The sequence below is a fragment of the Rhinolophus hipposideros genome (assembly GCF_964194185.1).
Source record: "Rhinolophus hipposideros genome assembly, chromosome: 12".
NCBI classification, from domain to species: Eukaryota; Metazoa; Chordata; class Mammalia; order Chiroptera; family Rhinolophidae; genus Rhinolophus; species Rhinolophus hipposideros.
In genome coordinates this window covers 67,452,351-67,477,292 of record NC_138058.1, presented here as the reverse complement: position 1 = coordinate 67,477,292, position 24,942 = coordinate 67,452,351, and the positions used below count along the sequence as shown (strand labels likewise).

At 40.8% G+C, this 24,942-nt stretch overlaps 1 protein-coding gene across 5 annotated transcripts in view; it reads right to left on the bottom strand.

Annotated features, from left to right (window-relative positions):
• CYRIA (CYFIP related Rac1 interactor A) overlaps positions 1-24,942 on the bottom strand; it is a 99,447-nt gene that overhangs the window by 15,535 nt on the left and 58,970 nt on the right. For all 5 annotated transcript variants that reach the window (XM_081068558.1, XM_081068555.1, XM_081068559.1 and 2 more), the window contains 2 exons: positions 13,135-13,214; positions 116-237 (listed from right to left, as the gene is read on the bottom strand). In XM_081068558.1, the coding sequence (XP_080924684.1) occupies positions 116-237; positions 13,135-13,204 (192 nt within the window). In that variant the 5' untranslated portion in view covers positions 13,205-13,214. The remainder of the gene's footprint in view (positions 1-115; positions 238-13,134; positions 13,215-24,942) is intronic.

The following is a 24,942-nucleotide window of genomic DNA, read 5'->3' as shown; positions in this document are numbered from 1 at the left end:
TTCCTACTACGCTAGGAAATACTAGGTCTATTACTTAATCTTGCTGTGTGTGTGCGTGTGTGGGTTTCCCTTCTCCTCCAAGGGTGCTGTCAGCTCAGTATTGTCATTGGCATACGTCTCGGATCTCTGGCCCCGCGCCCTTGTAAGCCTGCAGGTCTGCGAGGATGCTCTCGGAATCCTGGAGGACGGCACTGATCTGGTTCCATATTTCCCTCTCTCCTTCTGTGGGCTGGGCATCTAAGCAGAAGGGGAACCAAAAGACAGAGGGCTTGTGTTTACAAACAGCTGGGGAAGAAGGTCAGCGTTCCGTTCCACCTGCTACACAATCCTATTTTATTCCTGCAAGTTTGCTATTTACTCTTTAATAAGCTGCTAGGATGGGAAAACTAACACAACTTCTGCCCGTTACTCAGTTCAAAATAGTTATCAGTCTTTCTGCACACATCAAATCAAGCATGACAGAATCGTTGTAGGCACTCTGTTACGTATTTGTGTAGAACACATTATTTTGCACACCTACGTGCCAAGCAGTGCACTGGGTGATAGAAGGTATAAACATTGTCTTGTTGAGCCTACTTTTAATAGGAGAAGCTATTGAATATTTTAAATCAGGATTGAAAATCTATGAGTATGAGTGTAGATGGGAACCCCCCCTTATTTCCATATAAAAAATAAGCTTAAAAGATTAGATAATTATCCTTTAGAATCACGACAAAGATGTATCTTTCCAGAGCACAGTACAGTGTAGAAAGCATTATTTCTCACGGAACAGGAACTCAAGAAGTGCAGGGAGTTCATTATAAACACCCGTTTTGTTCATCTTTGGTCTTGACCGTGAACACTACTCACAAAAATAAGTGACATTCAAGCTTACATAACCAAAAAACATATCCTAACAATCACAGAAGCACCCCCTTCGATACTCAGTGAATTCCTGCCTACATCCTTGTAGACAATATGTATTTTTGTTCCCAGGAGTATTTTATAGGGGCTGGTGGGTGGAAGTTGAGTGTGGTAAAGATTGGGTTTTATTTATCTTACAATACCTATGGACTCGATTATTTGTCTGGCCTAATAAGAAAATTAATCTCCCTCTAAAACAAAAGCACTGCTAATGGCGAAAGGGGATAGAGTGATCTAAAATTCTGGTTTCAAAAATCCACGTCTCAAAGGACTACATTCTCTCAGCAGATCTCACCAGTGAAAGGGAAGGATAGAGTTATGCCTCGTCTAACACTCCCCAGCTCAAATCCCAGTTTTGACTAATCTTGCTGGGAGCACAAAGGGTGGATCCTGCAAAATATAATAATTCCCAATGTTAGTCTGGGGTTATAAAGACAGAATTCACAAGACCGGGGCTACCTAAGGGAGGTGCTGACCAAGCTGAACCAGGCCTCCAAAAATCTGAGTACAGGAGCACCGCTACTAGAAGGCCAGATATGGTTGCTCCAAGTTCTGTACTCATGGGCCAGACCTACACTAATCCAAGGCCAGGCCCTTGAGAAGTGATACCCACTGGGATTTTTAGAACATTTTCCTTACCAGGTCCCGCGACGACCTAAGAATTGGTAGTTACCTGGGAAATGAGGGTGTATTTTTTTTTCTTTCAGAAAAACAACAACATAGATCCTATAGATTATCCAGAAAAACTGCAAACTCTCTGTGCTAGGAATGAGATAAAAATTCAGCTAAGAATGAGAAGGGACCAAATTATGTGCACACCAGGGTTCCGAAAAGAAAAAAATGAGTGGGCTGGGAGGAATGGAATCCGCTTAATGTAAGGGATGAGATGTCAGCTGGGCAGATGGAAGGTGAAGGGGGTGCATCCATGAAGAGCATGAAGACAGTTCGGCAGTGGGCGGAAGCAAAGCTGGGCCTGGAGGAGGAAAGAGTTCTGCTGGTTTAGAGGACAGGACCCAGCCTGAGAAACAGAAGTGGAAGAGAAGCACATTGCTCTGTTATCGTTTGCGATCTTCCAGCGTTTCCCATAAGCACTTGGCAAGTTTTCTCAGGTACAGTAGCATTCACAATATTAACCACTTTATATTTTATCTTTGCCTGCTTTTCCAAACTTTTCACAAAGAGATATGTGTGTCTTCAGCAGAAAGCTAAAAACCCACAAGCTACAATACAGAAAGCCTGCAACTGAGGAAAGCATTTGAGTGGAACAGAATTCCAGGGTAGCACTGGCAATTTTCAAGGAAGAAGAAAGTCAGGGAAGAGAACATATGACCCAAAAATGCAAAGCAAAGGTCCTAGAAAACAAATGAAAATCAAACACTCATTAACTCAAATCCTTTCCCCTTTTGATGAATGTTATCCAAAAAAAAATCACAAGCTAAACAAAGACAATTTCCCAATATTTGAAGCACAGAAAAAGAAAAATAGAACCAGTGACCAAGATTCTGAGGGGTAAGTCTGAATGTAATTATAAAGTAGTGTGTAAAAGAAGAAGGCACTTGGACACCAGAAAAGGAAGCCTTCTAATCTTAGCTGTCACTTGGCTCCATCTTACCAAGGCACCACTCGATACGTTTTAAACAAAACAGAATGAAAGCTGAAATCTAGAGGAGTGCTGGAAAAACAAAAATTAAAAACCCCATCCTTTTGATGATTGCTTACACACAAAAGGAGAAAGATTTCAGTCAGTTTTTAAAAATAGAGGTTTTTCTTAAGTACTTCAAAAATATGACAGTCTCTGATAGAGAAGCCTAAAAATGGTACTGGATACAGATAAAGGAGCTTCTCTCTCCATCCCAGGTGAAGTGACACTTTGTGATACAAATCGACACTGACATTTATGAGACCACAAAGGGTTGGAGAAGGAACACGAGGGGTGGTGTCACTTCTCTCCCAGGGGTGGCAGAGTTGGCGGGGGCGGGGGGGGGCAAGGGTAGGGGGAGCAGAGGCTGTGGTGAACACCTTCCGTCATACAGTAACTCTCTCCTGGCAACTGGCATGATCTGTGAAACAAGACCCTACGTCCCCAGCCTCCCTCTCTGGGAAAATGTTTCTTTTGGCAGATATCCTAGTGTCTTATTTGAAATGTTTCTCATGTGGCCCTGTTTAGCAGGGGTGAGGTGGGAGAAATCCAATCCATCATTCCTTCTTTCATCCCGACTTAGAAAGGAGTTGGCTCATTTTCTTCCATAATTTGTTAGTTTTATTACATGTCCTATTTTTTTTCCTCCTTCCCCTGTCATGGAACTGAAATCACCTCTTCTTCCAGCTAATAAGTAGGCCCTTGACGCTAGCAGCACGGTCCCCGCCTTCTGGGCCAAGGAGCTGTGAGATTCTCAGGGGACTAAAATCCCAAGTGGCCTCAATTTTCAACGTAGAGTGCTGACTGGGAGAAGCTTGACTCTGTCTGTCTGTTTCTCCTTTCAAATGGGAAATGAACTGTGTAACCGTAAGGGACGCTTGGCAGTGGCCCATATCCCTGTGGAAGTCCGTAATTCATCCTATTTTTATCCTCCAGCTAAATGATCAGTCAGGATTAATTAATGAGAATCTGATGCATTAGAATGTAGGACTCTGGCCTTATTTGTTTCATCTGACGTTATATCTCCAGGGCCTACCAAGTGCCTGCCACGTAGTAGATGCTCAAGAAAAACTTGCTGAATGGATAGTTGAATGAAAGTATAGTTGAACATCACTCTGTTTTGTGATGACTTTCCTACTAGTCTTTGACTTCTGAGTTTTTTGGAGACAGCATTTCTATTCCTGCCCTCAGTGCCCCCATGCGATGGACCGATTGGAGACACTCAGTAAACATGTCATGAATCAATGAATAAATGAGGAAAATGACCAGGTGGCAGAGATTGCAGGTGTTAGGAAGCAGTGAATAAAATGAAGATCCTCTTACTTCTAGATACTTTCCTCTGTGTGTTCTCCAATGACTATTATATCTCTCACTGTTAGCATTAAGACAATAGTTTAGTGGTTACCAGAAAGTAAGAGGGGAAGGGGGTGGTAGATGAGGGTAAAGGGGATCCAATATATGGTGATGGAAGGAGAACTGACTCTGGGTGGTGAACATACAATGACATATAGATGATGTAATACAGAATTGTACACCTGAAATCTATGTAACTTTACTAACAATTGTCACCCCAATAAACTATAATTAAAAAAAAAAGATATATGTATTTGCCTACAATCAAATTGGCTATTCACACTTTCTTTGATATGTGTGTTTTTAAATCATCCATCCTTTATCTATGGCCACAATGTCTCCTCAGTGTGGTTAACACACTAATAGGTTATTTGATGGGTGAAAAATTGCACTTATGTTTACTCTCGCAATCCTAAGGCTGTTATCATTTTGCTTTGGGGAATATTTTGAGAGACTCTGGGGTCTATACTTTCGGGGTTCTCCATTCAATTCTCTGAATTGAATCTCCATTCAGATTCAATTTATTGTGTCTCCAGAGGTCAAGGGGAGACATCTTAAAAAAGACCTGGAGGAAGTAGTGACTGAAAAAGGTTACTATGTTTAACCTATCAGTGATCTCCTAAAACATTTCCTGAGTCAACAGAAACTCTGAATTATGGGTTTTGTTTTTCTGTTTTAACACAAAAATTGACCTTTAGTCAAAGGTACACACACACACACACACACACACAAAGCACACACACACACACACACACTCTCACACTAATATTATTCATAGAAATGGGTCCTTATTTCCTGTTGTAGCCAGTAAATTCTTTGGTGATGTTTCTTCTAAGAATCACATTCTAAACCTCTAATCGTCACCAATGATTTCATTGAAATTGAGGAGAATGGTTACATAAAGCTGGGTCGCTCCTATCTAACAATGAAGCTGTTAAAAATCCCTTTGATTTATACAGGTAATTTCAGAAACCAATACTTCTAGGAGCCCTGGAACAACCCATCCTGGCTATTCCCCAGGCGATGATTTAAACCCCTGTTCTGTACTTGCTATTGTGGAAAATGCGAAAATGTATCATGTGCACTGTGATCTTGAATACATTCATTGTCAAGACCTCAATGAATTCCCAGTGCCTTGAATTTTTAATGGAAACAAATTCCTTCATCAATGAAGAGAGTTTAACGGTGTTCGTTCTGTTTGCAGGGGATCTATTTATCCTCCTTTGGCTCAATTTGCTAGTGACGGTGGATAGTAACTGTCAGCATTTTGGTGTCACGGGGTCAGGTGGAGGTTTCACTGTGGAGGACTACAATATTTACTGAAAGCAGAATGCTTGGCATTCCACTGTGGGGATGGAGAGGAAGGTGGCTCTGTGTTTTGTTTGTCAGGAACGAACATCTTCGGTGAACATACCCCAGGGCGTGACAGCAGGGCTCAAACCAGAGCAGGGCTGTCACATCAAAGGGTTCTTATCTTTGTACATCAGCCAAGGATGTACTTTGTCTTCACAAGTAGCAGGAACACACATACCTTCTCCTAACAACCTGTGTGGGACTGTATGGAAAATCTGACAGAGAATCAAACAAATGAACCGAAGATGACATGAGGAGAAGGCACAATTTATTTGGTGATGTCTTTGGCTTTGAAGGAAGCCCTGGCATTTCATCAATAGGCTGTATCACTATCTTTTCCCCCCACCAGCTGTTGTATAAACACCAAGAAAGGAACAGCAAAAGGGATTTGCCAAAGCCATAAATTAAATCTATAGCTCTTCTTCCCAACCCACTTCCTCACTCCACTCCTCTCCCTTTCAGGATAAACTAAGAAACATAAGTAACTATCTATTATTAACATTTGGGGAAACAAAATGGCAATGATTTATATAGCACAATCCTAACTGCTTACAGAAACAACATAAAATTGCACAGGTCCATTGGAAAATATAAGTGTGACTGAGATGACATATTTATTGGTACAGAAACATTAGTCAGCCCACACCAGAGGCAAGAGCCCTTTCCCATGGAACAACCAATGAGGGACTGCAAAAAGCAGCGAGGGTTGAAGTGCTTGAAGGCTTGTTTATTTCATACACATGCAGTGTGATGTCATGGGGGGGAGGGGAACTCCAAGGATAGAGTTTTTGAGACTCAGGTCCTACTGCCCCTTTTGCCACTCACTGACTTTTAGACACCAATGCAAACCAATTCATCTCTCTGAGCCTTAGATTAATTCTTGGTAGAGAGAGGGAAGCTAACAGGAGCCCAGTCTCCTCGGTGTATGGTCCTGCAGGGATGATGGCCTGTAGGGTCATAATAAAGATAGTGACATAGATGAAAAGCACCTAAAAAAACAAAAGCACTAGAAGTTTAAGGAATCACGGTGAGTAAATCCCTGTGTTGGCATTCATAAATTGCTTCCGAGGTCTGTTCTCTTCTGCTGTTTAGTTGTTTTTGCTTGTAAAGTGACCACAAGATATCTCTTATTTTCCCCCTTTCCTCTCCCAAGATTATCTGGTGTCCTCTGAACAACCTTAGCACATGTGAGGGTACCAGAGCGGGACAGATGAAAGAAGAAATCAGGAGTGGCAAGAAGTGGACTGGGTCAACAACAAAACTCCAAGTGGTCAGCTCAGCTGACACCTCTTTGGTTTAAAGAGTAGGAGATTGTAGTCCTAATAGGTCACAATGTTCAGAGCCATTGTGAGAGTACAATGGCTTGGAGGTTTTAGAATTTCCTTCATAACACTCCCTCCACCCACACACCAGGATTGTTCTTGGAATTCCTATTATGCTCATCAAGGTTTGTTTGGCTTCTGAGAAAATCATTTCTCAGTGACTGTCTTCTAAGGAACATGTCTTCAGCCCAGCCTAGAACCTGTACTTCTGGCTAGTCCATCTCCATTCTGTTCTATTACAGACTTCTCTACCGCCTGCACTATTATCTCTTCAATGTACTTGCATCTTAGCTCCCCAATAAAATTATATATTCCTGGAAGAAGAGATCGTGTTCTTCTAATGTTCCTATATTTATGTGTCCTATGTCATCCCTCCATGCCTCCCTGCCCCACCCCGACCCCTGCTGTTTCTACAATGCAGGAGATGCTCTGCAATAACTCTGCACATAGTTACTGAATTAGCATAAATCAAAAAATTAAAGTTTCTAAACCTATACTTCATACCCAGTCCTATGCTGGACACTAGATGAGGAATTTAATAACAAAATCATACGGTGCCATCCAAATTCTCTCCTCAGGGAGGTTCTTTAAACTGCAGTGAAATGATACCAAAGAAACCTAGTTAGATAAGAAGGAATGGAGAACAGCAGAACAAGTAACTATGAAAGATCTATTAGAAGTACAGACACACCCACACACACTTAAAAGATTATTGACAGTTTTAAGTAGAGGGAAAAAACATCACCATGAGGAATTTGTAGCATGACAAAACATATGACAAGCACACAAAAGGTGGAAGGATGGTGACTGGAACTATACTGTGATAAGGGTCTAAGATTTTTCATGAAGTAAAGAATACATTTTGAAGATAGATTGCAACAAATTAAGGACACATATTACAATATCTAAAATAAGCACTAAGAGGCATAAGTAAAAGGTCAACAGAAAAGACAGAATACCAAACATTATTTGATTTAATCAAAAGACAGAAAAACATTAAGAAACAAAGAGCAAATATAACAAATGGAAATTAACACCAAGATAGAATACAAACAGCAGTTAAATGTACGTACAATAATTAAATGCAAATTGACTAAACACTCCAATTAAACAGTAGATATTACTAGTTTGGGTGAAAATCTAGGGCTAACTATGTGTTGATTCCAAGAACACTATAAAGATAAAAGGCACAGATAGGATGGGGAAATATATATTATGCAAACACTAAGCAAAAAAACCTGTATGATCAAATTATTAACTGCTTACAGGTATATTTAACAAAAGCTATACAAGACCTCTAAAAACTACAAAACTTTGCTGAGTGAAATTAAAGAATACCTAAACAAATGGAAAGATATACCATATCCACAGATAGGAAGAATCAATATTGTTTGCCAATTCTCCGTAAATCAATCTATAAATTAAATGCAATTATAATCAATATTCCAGCATGACTTTTTTTGTAGAGATTGAAAGCTAATTATAAAATGTATTTAGAAAACTAAAGGAGCTGGAATAGTCAAACCAATCTTGAAAAAAAAAAAAAACCCACCAAAGTTGAAGGACTTATTCTTCCTGACTTTAAAACTTATCATTTGTTATATTTTGGTATTAATTGGTGAAAGGATCAATAAAGCAATGAGAGAGAATAGAAGAACCAGAAGTAGCCCCTACACATTGTAGATAACTAATTTCTGATAAGAGTATTAAAGCAATCTACCTGAGCTAAAATAATTTTTTATCACATAAAAAATAAACAAACCCAGCACTTCTCTCACAACATATACAAAAATTAGCTGAAGATTGGTCATTGACTTAAATGTAAAGCTTAAAATTCTATAACTTCCAGAAGGAAAAATAGTAGAATATCTTTATGACCTTGGGATAGACCATGATTTCTTAAAGAGAATATAGTATGTACTGAATATAAAAGAAAAAAAATGATAAATTGCACTTCAGCAAAATTTAAAACTTCTGTTCATGAAAAGACATTATTAAGAAAATAAACAGGCAAACTACTGACTAAGTAAAAATATTCGCAAGCTACATCTCACAAGACAGCTATCAGAACACAGTAAGGAACTATAACTTAGCAATACAAAGAAAATAACAAATAAAAATGGGTAAAAGACTTGAGTAGACAACATTTCTTAAAAATGATAAGCAAATAACCAATAAGCACATGAAAAAGTGTTCAACATTATCAGTTGCAAATTAAAACCACAATAAGATACCATCCCATAATCACTACCATAGATTAAAAAAAAAAAAAAGACTGACAATACTAAATACTGGAAAAGATGTGGAACACCCGATTCCCTATCTTGCTGGTAGGAATGGAAAATAGGACATCCGATTTGGGAAACTATTTAACAGTTTCTTGCAAAGTTGCTAAACTACTCCTAGCAATTCCACTCCTAGGTATTTATCCAAGAGAAATGATGCTCACAAAGATTCTACATGAATGTTCATAGCAGGTTTATACATAATAGCCAAAAAACTGGAACTAGCCTAGGTGTTCATCAACAGGAGAATGAATACACAAAGTGTCATACAACAGAAGAGTACTCAGCCAAATAAAAAGGAACAAACTACTGATACATGTAATAACATGTAGATTGTAATCTACTTGAACTTCTTCCTACCTTCCACTCCAAGACAGATACTGCGTGAAGGTCTGAGGATGTATGTCACTCTAGAGCCATAACTCTGATTGACAGCTAGCTCTATACTTCCTGCTTGGCAAGAGGAGATGGGGAAACAAGAACTAAAAAGGGCTCTCTGCGACCAGTTCTGGAGAGCTCAGCTCCAGATCTTGGAATGCCAAAGGAAAGGTTGCTTGGCTAGCTCCCCTGTCTCAAACGCTAGGGTGGGCTCATGCCTCTTTAGGATACATTAATTAAATGTGGTTTCCAAACTGGATGGTGTACAGAAGTACCCAGGGAATGTGGACTAAAGCGGATTCTTGGGAGTAGACCATTGAATCAGAATTTGGGGACGAGGCTCACACAACTACACAAAAATGAGGTATACCAGATGTTGCTAACGATCATTTCAGTCTGGGAGTCGCTGGAAGGCTAACGCCTGCTGCCTACTCTGGGTGCTATAACAGTAGATTCGATTGAACAATCATCAGCAGACCTCCAGGCACAGGTCTTCCCATACACTGTCCCCAAAACCATCACTCATGGAAGATTAGGTTGCATTTTATTCCCCTCTGTCTCCCAGCCTTCAAAGAGGAAATGTAGACATGACAAGGAAGTAGAGAGAGAAAAACAAAAAAAAGTAGTGGGATGAAAAAAAAAAAAAACAACAACAATAAAAAAGATAAGTAAGTGGTTGTGTAGAAATGTGAGCATAAAGTGTAGAACTTACAGCAAAGGTCAAACAAGAATTTAAATTCAGACCTACACAACTGGAAAACCGAAGGACAGATGTGTCTAATTTTGTATTATATTTTGACCCAGCTTAATTATATCTATTTGACCCAGTTCAATTATATTCCATCACTGACTTCAAAAAGAATATTTAACACTCAAAGCAGAGGTGCCAAATCCATTTAAGCTGTAGTTATATGCTGTTCAGGCTTCCTTCCTCCCGCCACTGCTTACTCCTTAACTCTTTGCAATCCAGCCTCTGCTCTCAAAGTCATCAGTCTGAAATCTGTTCTCTCCATGGCTACCAGTAGTTGGGGAGCTCACTTCCCAACGTTCATTCCCTTTTCAAGCCTGTCTTTCTTGACCACTCCGCAGCACGTGAATCCATTTACACTCTCTTCTGGAACGTCTGTGCTCTCTTGACTCCTGCATCCAGCCTGTTCTGTTCTGTTCTTGCACTCGCCAGCATCTGTGATCAATGCTCAACATGAGCTAAGTTCTGGGTCACAAAACTGAGTGGAGACCAGGCTCCACCATCAAGAATCTTGATTTAGTAAGATATTCTCCGTCCTCTACAATGTAGCCTCATTCTTGGATCCTTTAATCAATCTCTCTTTAAGCACAAACACACCCAGCGTTCCCCTTTGTTCTGCTCTCTAGTTTTCCCGCAGTGATTTCATCTATTCTTTTCAGAGATGAACCCCAGTTATGGACCTCCAGTCCTGATCTTCTCTACCTTTCACGGTCTATCCCAAGCCAGCCTTTCCTTTTGGTCCCCATTTTCTTTCAACAAGCATTTGGGGCTCGGTCTAAATTGGGCCTCTTGCTATTCTTCAAACATGCCCTTTCTAGTCATACTTCCATCTGTTGGAAAACTCTCCCCATCTATACCTATAGAAAACCACTCATTCTTAAAGCCCATTCCAAATGCCACCTCTTGCTAGAAGACTTCTCCGATTCCTTCATTGGTCCTCCATTTCCTGAAACGAGATGTTTGTTCTTTCTCCCTCTTTATTCCCAGGCCACACTGTGCATCTCTAAAGCCCTTTACTTTATCTTATGTTGAACCGTTTGCCTATAAATCTTCCACATGAGCCTGAGACTTCATTAGGCAATGAATGTCCTTGTTTAGCTCTGTCTCCCTAATGTTGCCTGGCTTACACGGATGCTCAGAACCATACTCAACATACTGTTATTGTGTTGAACTGAAATCCATACACTCAGGGAAAGACCATGACCACAACCTTCCTTCCCTACCTGTCCATCCCTCATCACTCTTTCTTGAAAACCATTCTTAGGAAATAAGATTTGCAGAATTAAAAAACACATTCTTTTTCCCATAAGACTTCTTTCTTTGTAGATGGCTAAAACTTCCCTCTAGTCAGGAGTAGAATAATGGTTATAGGCATAATTTCAGAACTCTGATGTTCCAAGAACACTATTGAAAACCACCACTGCTTCAAATCCCTGAAGATTTTACTTTTATCACTTTAAAGGCTTTTAAAATTAGACTTGACAAAGAACTCAACACTACTTTTTGTGGAAGCATGGAAAGCCAAGAATCCAAGAACAGCTAAATAGCCACATGGGGGCCACTGAATCTGGTAGGCATTTGCGAGCGGCATGCACAGGTGCATGTGAAATTTAAAGCTTCCAAAAAAGAACAGGCATGTACTCCCATAGGTGTTTATACACTCCAGTTTTGAGTGAACGGGATATTTGGCCTTTGTATGTGCCAGACGCAACAGTGTAAAATGCGTATAGCAAGAAGGGGAAAGAACCAATTAAAAATGCAAGTAGTAAAATTAGGGGGGGTGGCATAATAGATCATTTATTTTGTAAAAAATTCTTAAAGTTATTCATAAATCTTCGTTTTAAGAACATCCAAGATACGCATGTTCTAGAGGAGTAGCACAAGTTACACCGGTAAAAAGCTCATTCATTTTGAAGTACAAATTAATCTGACCTTGAGCTTCTAGATGCACCCTTACCAAACCCAACCAAACATAACCAAACCCAGCCACAACCAACCAAACCCATACAAACCCAATCCAATGCAAGCCAACACAGCCAAACACAGCCAAACAAGAACCACAACATGTCAGCAAAATGAGTTAAATCAGAAGTGAGATATAATCTAGATCAAATAGCTTTTTTCAGAACACATACATGAGCTTTGGGGTCACTTTTCCTTTCAAGTAGCTATTGTAGACCTACCAAAGATTCTGAAAAGACACATCTAGGGAACTTTCACCTTTTGGTTTATTGTACCTTGAAAGGGTCTTCTAGCAATTACTTAGAAAATCTGTTAGGAATTTTAATCTATATGTAAGAAAGTTCCAACTTATTTTTAATATAGATAAAATACTTGAAAAATTAAAGTTTTAAAGCAGATTATAGTCTGCAACAGATGGTGAACACCGGGAAAAATGACATTTACCTGTGCCCACTATTGTAGAATTGTAATTTTAAAAAAAGGGGCGGGGGGTGGAACACTGCAGTGAAGGTGAAATGCAACATGAGCTTAGTCAATTTAAAATGAATGTGTCACTCATCTGTAAATATATTCAATCAGGAAAATAAATAAGATAAGAAAGAATCTCTGTGTTTATTTAGTCATGATTGATAAGCTATTTTATCTTACAGAAGTATTTAACATCTTTGATAAAAGAAATATAACCGTTTAGATAAAAGGAATATGTCTCAAAATCCTGAAATAGTTTTATATTATCAAATAATATATAAAGAACAGGTAGAGGTGCCTCAAAAACAAGTTACCTGTAAGTCTTATTTCTGGTACTGATCATTTTTTTCTTTCATGTCTCGTGATGATTTGTTTTATATTAATCTGTGGAAATTATTATGTATACTATTTTTCTTTGTAATGGCATAGAAATTCATGAAAATTGTTAGGAAAAATACATGACGATGATGATTTATGCTAAGCTTACAAAAGCTGATCACTTCTAAAATCAAAGAAAACAACAGACATATTAAAACAGATGTTCGATTGAGATTTTTAAAAAATAGTAAAAGAAAGAAGGAAAATGGTCTTTGAAGACTCAGAAAGAAATTCATAGTGACATTTGAATGTTTACGTATCATAAAATTTTTATAACTTTCCTATCAGCAAGCTATAAAAAAAATAAAACGTTTTCCTCATTACATTTTAATTTTTGGAACTTACTTTCAAAATCCAGGAAAAAATGTGGATAGTTTTCAATTTCCCTGGTAAGGACTTTGAGCAAGTTTCCCATGCCAGCAAACCTAGGAGAGGCAACACAAAACCAAAATATTGTTAGCAGCATACGAGATCAATTAAAGGGTTGAACATATCTGACTAACTTGCATAAATACCATTGGATCCCCATAGCTATGTCTTAAATCCCAGTATATGTCTGAACTCCCATACCGGGAGATGAGTAATAACTCAGCAAGAACTTCCATGAAAAGAATCAGGTATTTTAGTTACAGGAGGCACAGTTTAGGTATATTCTGCAAAATGATTCCTTTCTCTGAATCTTACAGTTAATATTTCAGTTTTGCTTTGTTTCCGTTCCACTGATGTGGAACATACTATGTCAATGGACAAGCACGAGAGAGAGGGTATTATTAAAACATCTGTCAAGAGAGGTGAGTTTCTTCAAGTTCCCAAGGAAGAGAGCTTTTTTAAAAACACCAATTTACAGCCTCAGGGACCCCTCTTAGCCTGTATAGGAGTCCACATTTCCCAGAGGTGAAACCCCTAGGCAAGCAGAGGCTCTCGTAATTTGACATTTCAGTGGTAAAGGGATTGGGAACATCATGAAGTGTCAAAATAAAAAGGTATAATGTCCAAAAAACTTATTCTCAATGAAACCGCAGCCTAAGGCATTTGCAAGAGTGAATCAAATCTACAGAGAAATAACAAATTGGTTACATTTTCTGCAATCTCAACCTAATAAAAAAGAATAGAGAACATGTATTTATTATTTAAGTAAACAGCAAAATTCTACTGCTCTCAGCTCTAGGTTAAATTATCTTCCTCCGGAGGCCACAGGTCCATTCATTCATCAGGACATACTGTGGAGCTGCAATTCGATGCTGGGTGCTGTGTGCTCTCTGGAAGGAATTCTTCTCACTCATAACTTAGATAGCTCAGCTTATGAAGGATCAACTTGAAATATCACTGGATCAGTAAAAGGGAACTGCAGGGCTCCAATTTTTGATGCACGCGGCTTCCAACAGTGTGTTATGTTGCTACAGGAATATATATATATATATATATATATGCCACTGGAAGAAAGATGTGATGAGAGAAGAACCCACTAAAAGGATGACTTTGTGCCTGAAAACACATAACAAGCAGTTCCCATGGGTGCAGAAGGTCATATAATCTAGTCTCCATAACCCTCCTCAGAGAAAAACACTGGAGCATTAACAGATGCCATCTGTGTGGTAAGTCAGCTAGAAAAGGGACCCTTCGGGAGGCCTGCGTTCAGTTCTCGTTGTGTTTCCTGCTGGCTGTTACCCAGGGCAAGCTAGTTCACTCTCTGAGCCTCAGTTTTCTCATCTGTAAAGTGAATTTGTGAAATGTATGTGTTTCATCAAGTCAGGAGGATTAATGAGAAAAATATAAAACGCTTAGCACAGTCTTTATGGAAAGTGCTCCAGAAATGTTAGGTGCTATTATATTATTATATTACTATTGATGATGACAATGATAGATCGCACCACCATTATCACAACAGCCTTGGAATACTTAGGATTCTCCCGTGAAAGATAAATTAGATAGATTGTATGCAGCTCTAGGGAAGAGAACTAGGACCAATGAGAAAATAGTGAGGAAAATTTCTAACCATTAGAATTATCTGAACATTGTATTATTTGCCTTGTGAAAAAGTGAACTTCCTGTCACTGGTGGTGTTTTAGCACAAATATGCTATATCAGCCCTTACAGATTTTGTAAAAATGGGTTATGTGTTGGGCAGAAGATTGGATTGGATACTTCTAACTATTGGGGCATGCATGCACATGTTCACACACACACACACACACACACACACACACACACACACACACACACACACACAGTGAGAGGCAAACACCATGCTTCTGTCTTCCAAAAGAATCTTCCCTATTCTTTCTGTCATTCTTCTTTTCCTCCTTTGCTTTTATGTACACCTCCTTTGAAGATACTTTTGAGCAAAGCCTTGTATGGTGTAGGTTCTACCAAATTAAAACTCGGAACTGATATAGTCTATCCCTGCCACTAAGCAACTTTTGTAAACCCTTCTTTGTCTCTAAGAATCTGTTTTCAAGTTAATGAACAATTTCAATTCAGACCTGGAGGCACTTCTTGTAGGAAGACGATTCTGTGGTTTAGTAACGGCCCTGACTTTCAGATAAAATGCCTTAATGGAAGTTAAATATTCTTAATTTCCCTAGTTTTGTGCTATTAATGTGTCACAAGAAACCCAAGTAAATTTAGCTTCCTCCTAAAACTCTGTCTTGTGCATGATTTTACTGTCAGAAGACGTAGGTGGGAAATATGTCAAACGTTTAAAATTAGTAACAGACTGGAAGCAACACATGTGGAAGTACCTTCAAATATTAGTTGGCTGAAGAATTCTATCTGTTCAAAGGTTATTTAAGCTGGTTGGCTGATATGGTCACGTATTTCGAACCATGATTCTAACATCAACCAAAGTCAATTAAGGAACTCCCAGTATGCTAGACATTCCACATCCCAAATAGGAACTGTCTGGAACAATGACTGTGGAATATTATGCAGTCTTAGGGGTCAAGTCCAGCCCTATGGAACCTAAAAAACATGCATTTCAACACAAGCTCCTTGAATCAGTACAGCAATATTTCATGTCCTTCATGGCAAATGATTTGATGCATCCTGATTCCCTCCAAAGTCACCAAGAATTCACACACGTATATACTGGTTTAAAGTCTGCAAAGTCAGTTAACATCACACAGATGGTCACTGAGTAGAGACCATGGTCGTTTCTAATTGGACCCAGGGCTCCACCTGGAAAGCCCCCTCAACCCATGGGGCTTACATCACAGCCCAGCCTTCGTCTTCACAACCCAGCCTCTAACCTTGCCAACAGTTCAGTGCTTGTAGAATCCATTGCTGTGCACTGTGTTACTACTGAGATGGCTTAGTTAATTCACATCAAGATGATTTTTAATATTTCATCTTCTTCAATAAAAAAATTTACGAGAAGTTAACACGTACTATTAGGATATGTGAATACTTACATAATGAAAATGGGAGAAAGAGAAGAATAAAAGCAGAACAAGAAGATGAAAGTAGAGAGGCCAGTGGTACATGAATCATGTCATCCAGACCATAAGGTCATCACATTTGCTGGAGATGGCTTATCAGTCTGGACCTGAGCTTCTGACAGCCAAAACAAGGAGAAAAAGGGATCTCTTTCCAGATTTGGCGTTTGGAAAATAAAACAAATGAGTTACACTGAACAAGTACAGCTTTTAGTGATTAAAAAGAAAAGGAAAAAGTGATCACAGCTCAGACAGTGGAGAAAAGACAAATCTCTGGGTAAGAGGAGACTTTCACAGAAGAGGTAGAGTAATACCGTGTTTCCCTGAAAATAAGACGTAGCCGGACAATCAGTTCTAATGCATCTTTTGCAGCAAAAATTAATATAAGGCCCGGTATTATATTATATTATATATTATATATTATATTATACTATATTATATTATATATTATTATGCTATTATTATATTATACCCAGTCTTATAGTAAAATAAGACCAGGTCTTGTATTAATTTTTTGCTCCAAAGGACGCAGTAGAGCTGATTGTCGGGCTAGGTCTTATTTTCGGGGAAACACGGTACTATGTAGGGCATGCTTATTCTTTAAAACTAGTACGTTGTCTATATCGTCAAGTTTAGGTTTACTTTAAACACACACACACACACACACACACACGCACGCACATGCGCACATACACGCCAACGCCTCCCATGGCATTTCCAGACAGCAGTAAATTGACGCATCCCCGGGACGTGATAGACCTACAGTGTTGCAGGTGAGAGTTGCGACATCTGAATTCATTCCTGTGGGGAAGGTCTGGCAGGGGCACAGCGAGGGAGAGTACAAGGTCATGGCTACCAGATGAAGAGGCAGGAAAGGATTTAGCAGCTGGGTAAGTGCTCATGAAGGCACGGTGCCTGCAGATGCTCCCCTTCAGGCAGCTATAATTATCTTCACGTTTCCCAGAAGAAAAAGAGGTTCGGGTAGTAAAGAGGCCTGCTCCACACTAGTACTGCACCATGGCAGCTATAGGGAGGGACGTATTTCTTTAGGGATTCAAAGAAGAGAAAAAAGCATGTGGACCGAGTCTTTCAGAAAAGTTTGCTCATAGAAGAAGTGAGCTGCCACCCAGGCATGGCGGACACTGGGAATCTGGATTGGCTGAGAGAAGCCCTCCAGCTGCGGGGTTGGGGGGAATTAAGAGTGAGAAGGGAACAAAAGGCACAAGTTGAGTGACTCGACAAATCTTCCAAAAACAGAAGCCTTATTCCTCAAGGTTCCTTTATGGCAGTCTAATTTTGAAAAGGGTCCTTTCACATTTTTTTCCCAAGTAGTCTAGAAGGAGGGCATTTCTCTGGTCCTTGTAGGGGGGCTGACAGAGCCTGTAAAGACTGCCAGAATGTCCCTGCCAAAGGAGGCACTTCATGCCCCAGGGGTGACAATTTGGGATGTACACATGGTATTTTCTATGACTACTTGCTTGGCTCTGTACTCTAAACCACTTCCAGGGGAACTGGCTCTAAAGCTGCTCAGTGGAAAACAATTCTCTTAAAGAAATAGTTCTCTGCTAACATTTCCAGTTCCAAAAAAAGAGGAGAGACTTAAAGTGCAAGAGGGCACACACATACATTGTTTTGTTGGAGTTTTTTGTTGTTGTAGTTATTGTTGTTTTTTTCCCTACTTGGAACTCTGTTTTCATTTGGAAGAAAAAAAATGAAATAATAGGATTAGCTGCATCCCTGGAATGTAAAACCAAATAAGATCAGCCAGAGCTTGTGTTAAAAGGATGTGGCCATAGTGTGTGAGGAAATTTGTGTGTTTTCTATAAATAGGACTTAACAAAGGACTCGGGCCCAAGGGGTAGGCACTGCGGGTGCTGGCCTTGCCTGTGTACCCCAGAATTTCAATGCCCAATTTTCATGAATAGAGAACAAGCACTAAAAAGACTTCTTCTATAGCTATGGCTATTTGAAGGGACAATTCCTAAGCCAACACCACCTTTTGCCAATACAGAACAGAAGGTGAGAAAAAAATAAATAAATAAAACGGCAGCTCCACGGTTTTCTTTTGTAATATTTTCCTTAAGGTTTAAGATGATAAGTATTAAATGCCTCTATCCCAAGGGATAGACTTTGTTAGCACTTTGAATGAGCCAGTGCCTCCGGGAATCTACAATATTTAGCATCTCTGGTGCAAAGGCTTTAAGGAATTGAGGTTTAGATGTTAGATCCATAAGTCAGTATTTTGGGGATTGAGAAGTCCTGGCACATGCAAATATTTTTGGCAACATATTTAGTATAGAAATCACAGACCAATCAAGACCACAGCAATAACGTATTTATATGACATCCCATCTTTGTCAAAGGTGTGTCTGGCCGCATTTATCCTCAACATGAACATGTATCAAAGGCAGGGAAGGTCTTATTGAACCCATTTTACAGATCAGAACTGGTGGGTCAGACATAGTAAGTATCCTTCCCAAAGTCTTCCAGATGGATTCTGGACTTCCTGATCTGAAGTCCCACTGTATCCTCCCCCCCCCCCCCCCGCCACCTCCAATGTCATCAGAATACATGCTGCATTAGAACTGGGATCATCTTTTAAAAATTCTTACGTTACACTTGCCCAGAGGCCCACAATGCATGAGGCCACAGAAAGAACCAGAATGGGGATATACTGACTCTTAATCTCATGCTCTGTCTACTAACACAAAATCTAAGTGGGATGCCAAACCCATCTTGTAAGACCTGAAAATCTAAGGTACAGTGTGTTGCTGTTTCTTGAGACTTTCTGCTCCATGTTGGTAGGATGTCACCAGAACATGCGAAACAGCTACATGACATCCACACTGGTGGGTCATAAAATTGTGTGCACTTCTCTCCATCCGTACCTGGATTATCCCAATTCAGATCCTCAGCAGAGCTTGCCTGTGTCCTGAAAACAGCCTCCAAACAGCTCTTCCTGACTCCAGCCTTGTCTCCTTCCCATTCATTTCCATACTGTTGGCAGAGTCTTCTTTCTAAACACCCATCTGATTATGTTACTTCCTTGCTTAATATACTTTTGTGGCTCCCCAGTGCCTGCAGGATATAATGTATCCAAATGCACGCACTGTGCATAGAAAACCTGGCCTCTGCTCCCCTCCTCGGTTCCCTCTCTTCCTCCACATCCCTGCCCCCTACCCTCTCTGCACTTCTCTAAAGGAGCCCCGCTCCTCACCGACCCAGGGCCTTTGCACATGTTGTTCCTTCTGTTTACAATTATAAGGACAGCTAACATTTTTTAACAATCGGCAGGTCATAGTAATGAGAGCTTTTCCTATATCACATTTTAATTTTTACAACTGTATGAGGTTGGAACTCTTATTATCCCAATTTGAGAGATAAAGAAATAATCTTAGAGATTTTGAAACCTGCTCAAGCCCACAAGTGGCTGAGCAGGGACCATCTGGAATCCGGTTCCATCTGACCTCAAAGGAAACTGCCTCCCCAGAATTCCCTTTCAAGTGTGAGTTTGGAAGTCAGGGCCTTCAGAAGGAACCCTGAGTCTTCCTTAGTCTTTGGCTCCATCTCAAACAAAACAAAACCCATTCCCTTGAGTGAGCTCTGCTTCTCTCTGCCCACCTAACACGCTGTGTTCACCTCGTCACAGCGCTTATCAGTGTGGACCCTAATTACACGCTTTCTCTCATAGCTCTCTGAATATGGTCTTCTTGGCAAGGCTGCCCTTACACCCCATTGTATCCCCAGCAGTTAGCACAGGGCCTGCCATTCAGTTAGCACTGGAAAATAAATCCTTATGATTCCTCTGTCCAGTGGTTCCAAAACATCCATCAGTCCATGGCAAAATGAGAAAGAAAAAAAAAAGGCTATGCTGTGACATGTCTCGCTCAAGTTATTCAAACATTTTAATGCTGCAGTGATTTTATTTATTTTTCAAAATGATGGGAGATAGGTGCATCCTAAATCGCCAACGTTTATTTTGAAACTGTACTGGTTTATGAAATTCAAACTGCTAGGAGCTGCCAACCCGGTCAGTGACTTGCTGGGCTTGGGGACAGAGCTACAAGAGGGTCCTGGTGTCCGGTCTCAGACCAGGGCCTCCAGCTGCATCCTGCTCCTTTCTTAGTTTTACCGCCTTTTTTAGTTTTACCGCAAGTCTGATCTCCTAACTGCAACGGTGACCCGAGATTTCCCCAGCAAAATGGAGGGAAGCAGTCCAGTTCTGGCTTTAGGAATGTTTCTGGGGACTGGATGTGATTTTAGAAGGGCTATTAAGACAATCTACCTTTCAACCTGATCCACAGCGTTGGAGAAATCATGATGGCAGCCAGGATGGCAGCTGCTCCCAACGACACCAGAGGCTTGCAGACTCCCCACACCACCCTGCAAAACAAGCGCCTCCTCTGGCTTGCCTCCCATAAACCATCAGAGGCAATCCAGGCAGCGGTCCCAGGAGGAAAGGGTACGGCCCTGATCCCTGAGATGCTGGTTTTCACAGGGCTCAGAGCTGCTTTTCTCCTGGTAACCGCGAAATCCCCTTATACAACACTTACATTACTTAATAAAACCAGTTAGCCATGAGCCTATAATACATCAGCTACCAAATGGGAGGTTTAAAAAACAACAACTTTTCAACCCAAGTAAAGGCACATTTCTCAAACGATATAAGCAAGCACCTGTGTTTCTAGGGGGAAAATGCACCCATGCAATGAAGTGCCTCAGCTTATAAATTCCGGTGCCCGGATCTGCTAAACCAAGCTATGGATTTGAGAGAGCTGGGCTGGGCTGGAAGTCCCTTCCCCATCTGCCACTTCTGCAATGAAGTCATAAGGTTTTCTGTTCCGTTGCCGAATGTGTTGCCAAGAATCCAACAGATGATTTCATTCCAAGATGAAGGAGGAAAACTGAACTAGAGTGAGTCTATTAAGCACTTTCATCTGACAATAAAAATGAGTTAATGGCTAAAATGTGTTTTCAAAACGTTTTAACACTACAAGTAATGGCAGTCAAATGGGAAAATGCCTTGAATATTCTCATCGATCATTAATGCCATGGTGTCCCTCAAAAGGGATTGGCGTTCCCCATGGAATTCAAGCTGCTGGAATCCAGTTGTAAGGCAGTCCACGGGTATTCTCAAAAAAAATTACTGAGGGACCACTATGGAGCTGAACAATTAACTTCAGGTTGAAAATAGCCCTGTCAATATCTGAGTTCAGTTTTCTAAAATAGACTATTACCTCATCATGGTTAATTTCTCCATAAACATCAATATTACAGCAGCAAAAAGTCTCCAAGAAATGAGGGCAAAACTAGATTTTTATTTTTATTTTTTCTAGGGAATGAAAGTCAATGGGACTCCCAATTTGAAATGCTAGTCAACATGGAAACAATCAAACTGGGGCCAGGTTCGCGACCAGCCCACCGCTGGGAAGTCATTAGTGAATTTGTTCACTTTCACTTGTGAAATCAAGAACATAGTTATGAGGAAACTGCTTGATAAAGCTGTCCCTTACCTAGTGGGGGGGCTGACAGTCGTAGCCCACCCAGGCCAGCTAATTTCAAAGGGAATGAATGAGACCCTTTGCAGAGCCCGCGGCCCCAGGGACGTAATTGCTAGTCTTGGAAATGCATTTTGCTTATGGAGTGATGTTAAGCAACTTGTTTATTCCATCTCTCTCATAGGGCCTCACTTCAGTCTAGAAAATGAAAGGAAACACCAAGAAGTTACCTAAAGTTTGGGCTGTTCTGACCATCAGTGATTTAGATTCGTTAGACTGGCAGGTCTCTTGGATTAGAAACTTCCTTTCTCCAGAATTCCTTCTCAGGTATTTGAATGAACAACAGCCAGGTCCCTCTTCCTCGGAGCACAAAGGAGCAAAGGAGATGTGCCCATACACAGAATGGTCAAACCGTCCTCGCCGGGATGCTGGAGGGCCTCTGTCTCCCTGCTCCTCTCTCATCTCTCTAAATGTGTCTTTCCTCCATCTGACCTTTAAATGTTGGTCTCTAATGGTCTTTCTTCACACCTTGTCTTACTATCCCAGGTAGGACCCTCTGGACTCCAATTTTCACCCATATGCCGAGGACTCTACTTTTAGCCCCAAATTTGACCTCCCTCAACTCCATGCTTATACAGTGAATTTGCTGCATAACAATTTTTTGGGCGGTGAGGATTAATACCCTTGCATTCTGCCCTCCCCACATGGCCTTTTCCTCCCTCCTTCAATGCAAAGGATCATCATCCATCTAAGTATAGGAGCCAGAAAGTATAGGAGTACCATCTGACTGTTCTGCATCTCCTGCACCCTTCAGACTCATTCTCTCACCAAACTCTATCCACTTAATTTTTTACATTGTCCTCAGATCCACCTCTTGTCTGGGCCCTTCCCCTTGTTGTGATCTCTTCTCAGCGCCTCCAGTCACTATCTTCACCTTTTTCTCGCCTCCCACCAATCCGACACCTGATACACTAAGTATCTCAGATCCAGCATCAGTCTCTGAGCATGTTACAGGAAATGTCATGTGTAAAATCAATGCTGGTGAATTAAATCTCTTGCATTGCTGTTATCTTACCATATAACCTTAAAAAAAAAAAAAAAGGCTTTCCCCTTGTTTTTGCCTGCCTTTCACTTCCTGGGCAGCTGCCTCACACATTTGTGCTTGAAGTTTCTCTGCCCCCATAGTTTGCTGTCAGGTGGTGAAATATGACCCTAGCAGATCAAGGCACAGGGGGGCACGGTGCTATTGGAAGCAGTCCTTCTGGGAGGTGAAAGCCCTCGAGGAATCTCACCGGCCCCAGAGCCCTGGATTGACTTCATTCGTAAGTCTAGGTTTCCAGAGGCCGAATTTTCTTTCTTTCTTTCTTTTTTAAATTTTTATTGGGGAACAGCATGTTTTTCCAGGACCCATCAGCTCCAAATCAAGTCATTGTGTTCAATCTAGTTGTGGAGGGTGCAGCTCCCTGGCCCATGTGGGAATCGAACTGGCGACCTTGGTGTTATGAGCACTGCACTCTAACCAACCAAGCCAACTGGCCACCCTGAGGCTGAGTTTTCTTAACCTGGGGCCTACCTGTGTACCATAGGAGGCTTTGGAATTGACAGGTCAAAGCAAGTATTACTTCCTTCCCAGGCCAAATTTATTTGGAGGAGAGTGCCACGTCAAAAAATTATATAAGCATGAAAAACATCAACAGAAACCACATGGGATGCTAAACTCCTGAAGGATTAGAGTCCAGGGAGCTTGGTAGGCTCCATCACATCTCAAGCATTAACGACGTTCAAAGTGCCAAAACCCTCCCTTGAAATCTTCCTCAGAGGTAGGGCTGGCTCTGCTTCCATTTCCAGTTTCTGAAAGGAAACTTCATTTCAAAGAACTCTTCAATGCAAGCCAAAATAACATTTTAAAATAAAACACCTGGGTCGAACGAAAAGTAAGCGGTGAAGACCATCAAGAGAAGTTGGGTTAGGAAAGATGGACAAGGTAAGGGTTTGCTCAGGGCGGGGAAGTGGGGCCCTCGTGCTGGGGGACAGCTGCTTCCCCAGACTGACTCCATAGCCCAGCGGGGTGTGTAGTTAGCTGGGTGGAAGGAAGGCATGTTTAGCCTAACCACTTTCCAAGTTGGCTGTCAGATGGAGATGGTACAGTTTTTTACAAGGCATTCAGGGCCATAAAACCTGCCCGACATTCAGCTGAGTTTCAACTCCTCTGAACATTCTATACTTTGATCACATCAGAATATGGACAGTGCCAGGGGCTCCGGACTCCCTCGTTCTTGCTTCTGTATGTTTGCTCATGCTGCTCCCTTTGCCTAGAAAGCCCTTACCTGCTCCTCTCACTACGGATGTCCCGTCTATCTTTTAAGGTCCAAATCAAATAGTATTCCCTCCCAGAAACCTCCTACCCACCCCACACCCCAGGGTGAATTAACAACCTTCCTTGCTGCGAATTCTTTCAACGAGTATGTCTTCTTCATTTTCGGAATGTCACCCATGTCAACCACTCCTCCCCACCCAAGTACCAAGTGCATGTCCAGCATACAGCCCTCTTCATTTATGTCCCTTGAAATAGCTTGGGAGTGTTAGATAGTCATTGCATAGCAACGACAACAAGATGTCAACTGCTAACAAACCAAGCAGAGAAAGCAGTTATTGGTAAGAGACATGGGTGGGGGAAAATAAGCATTTCCCTAAAGAGAAACTTTTTGGAGTGTGTGATTCTGTTATTTTTTTTATCATAGATGACTTTGAGAATCACACGAAATCAGCCTTCTCAGAAAAATGCACACATGCACATGTTCACATATATATAATTCCAGGAGGTACGATGAACACACTGACACCCAGGAATAGAAATTCCTCATCTATTTTAAAATCACCAACACCAGTCAGGATGAGGAAGGCATTTCTAAGTGTGTGGACCATGAACCACACTGAAAGGGAAACGGAGTCATTTAGTGGAAATGGCCTGGGCTTGGACACCTCCGGTAAGTCCTTATGTTCTTTTGAATCTGAGTTTTCCTCCTGTGTAAAATGCAAATCGTAGTACTTCCTTTGCTGTATTTTTATTGAGTAGATAAGATAACGCAGGTAAAGCACCTAGTATCTGGCATACAGTCAGCAAGCTTTCTGCACCTCCTATCTTGCACATAAAACATTGCAACCACAATGCAAACAAGTCATTTCCCTTTTAGCGATAAATTCTGCACTGCTGCTTTGGA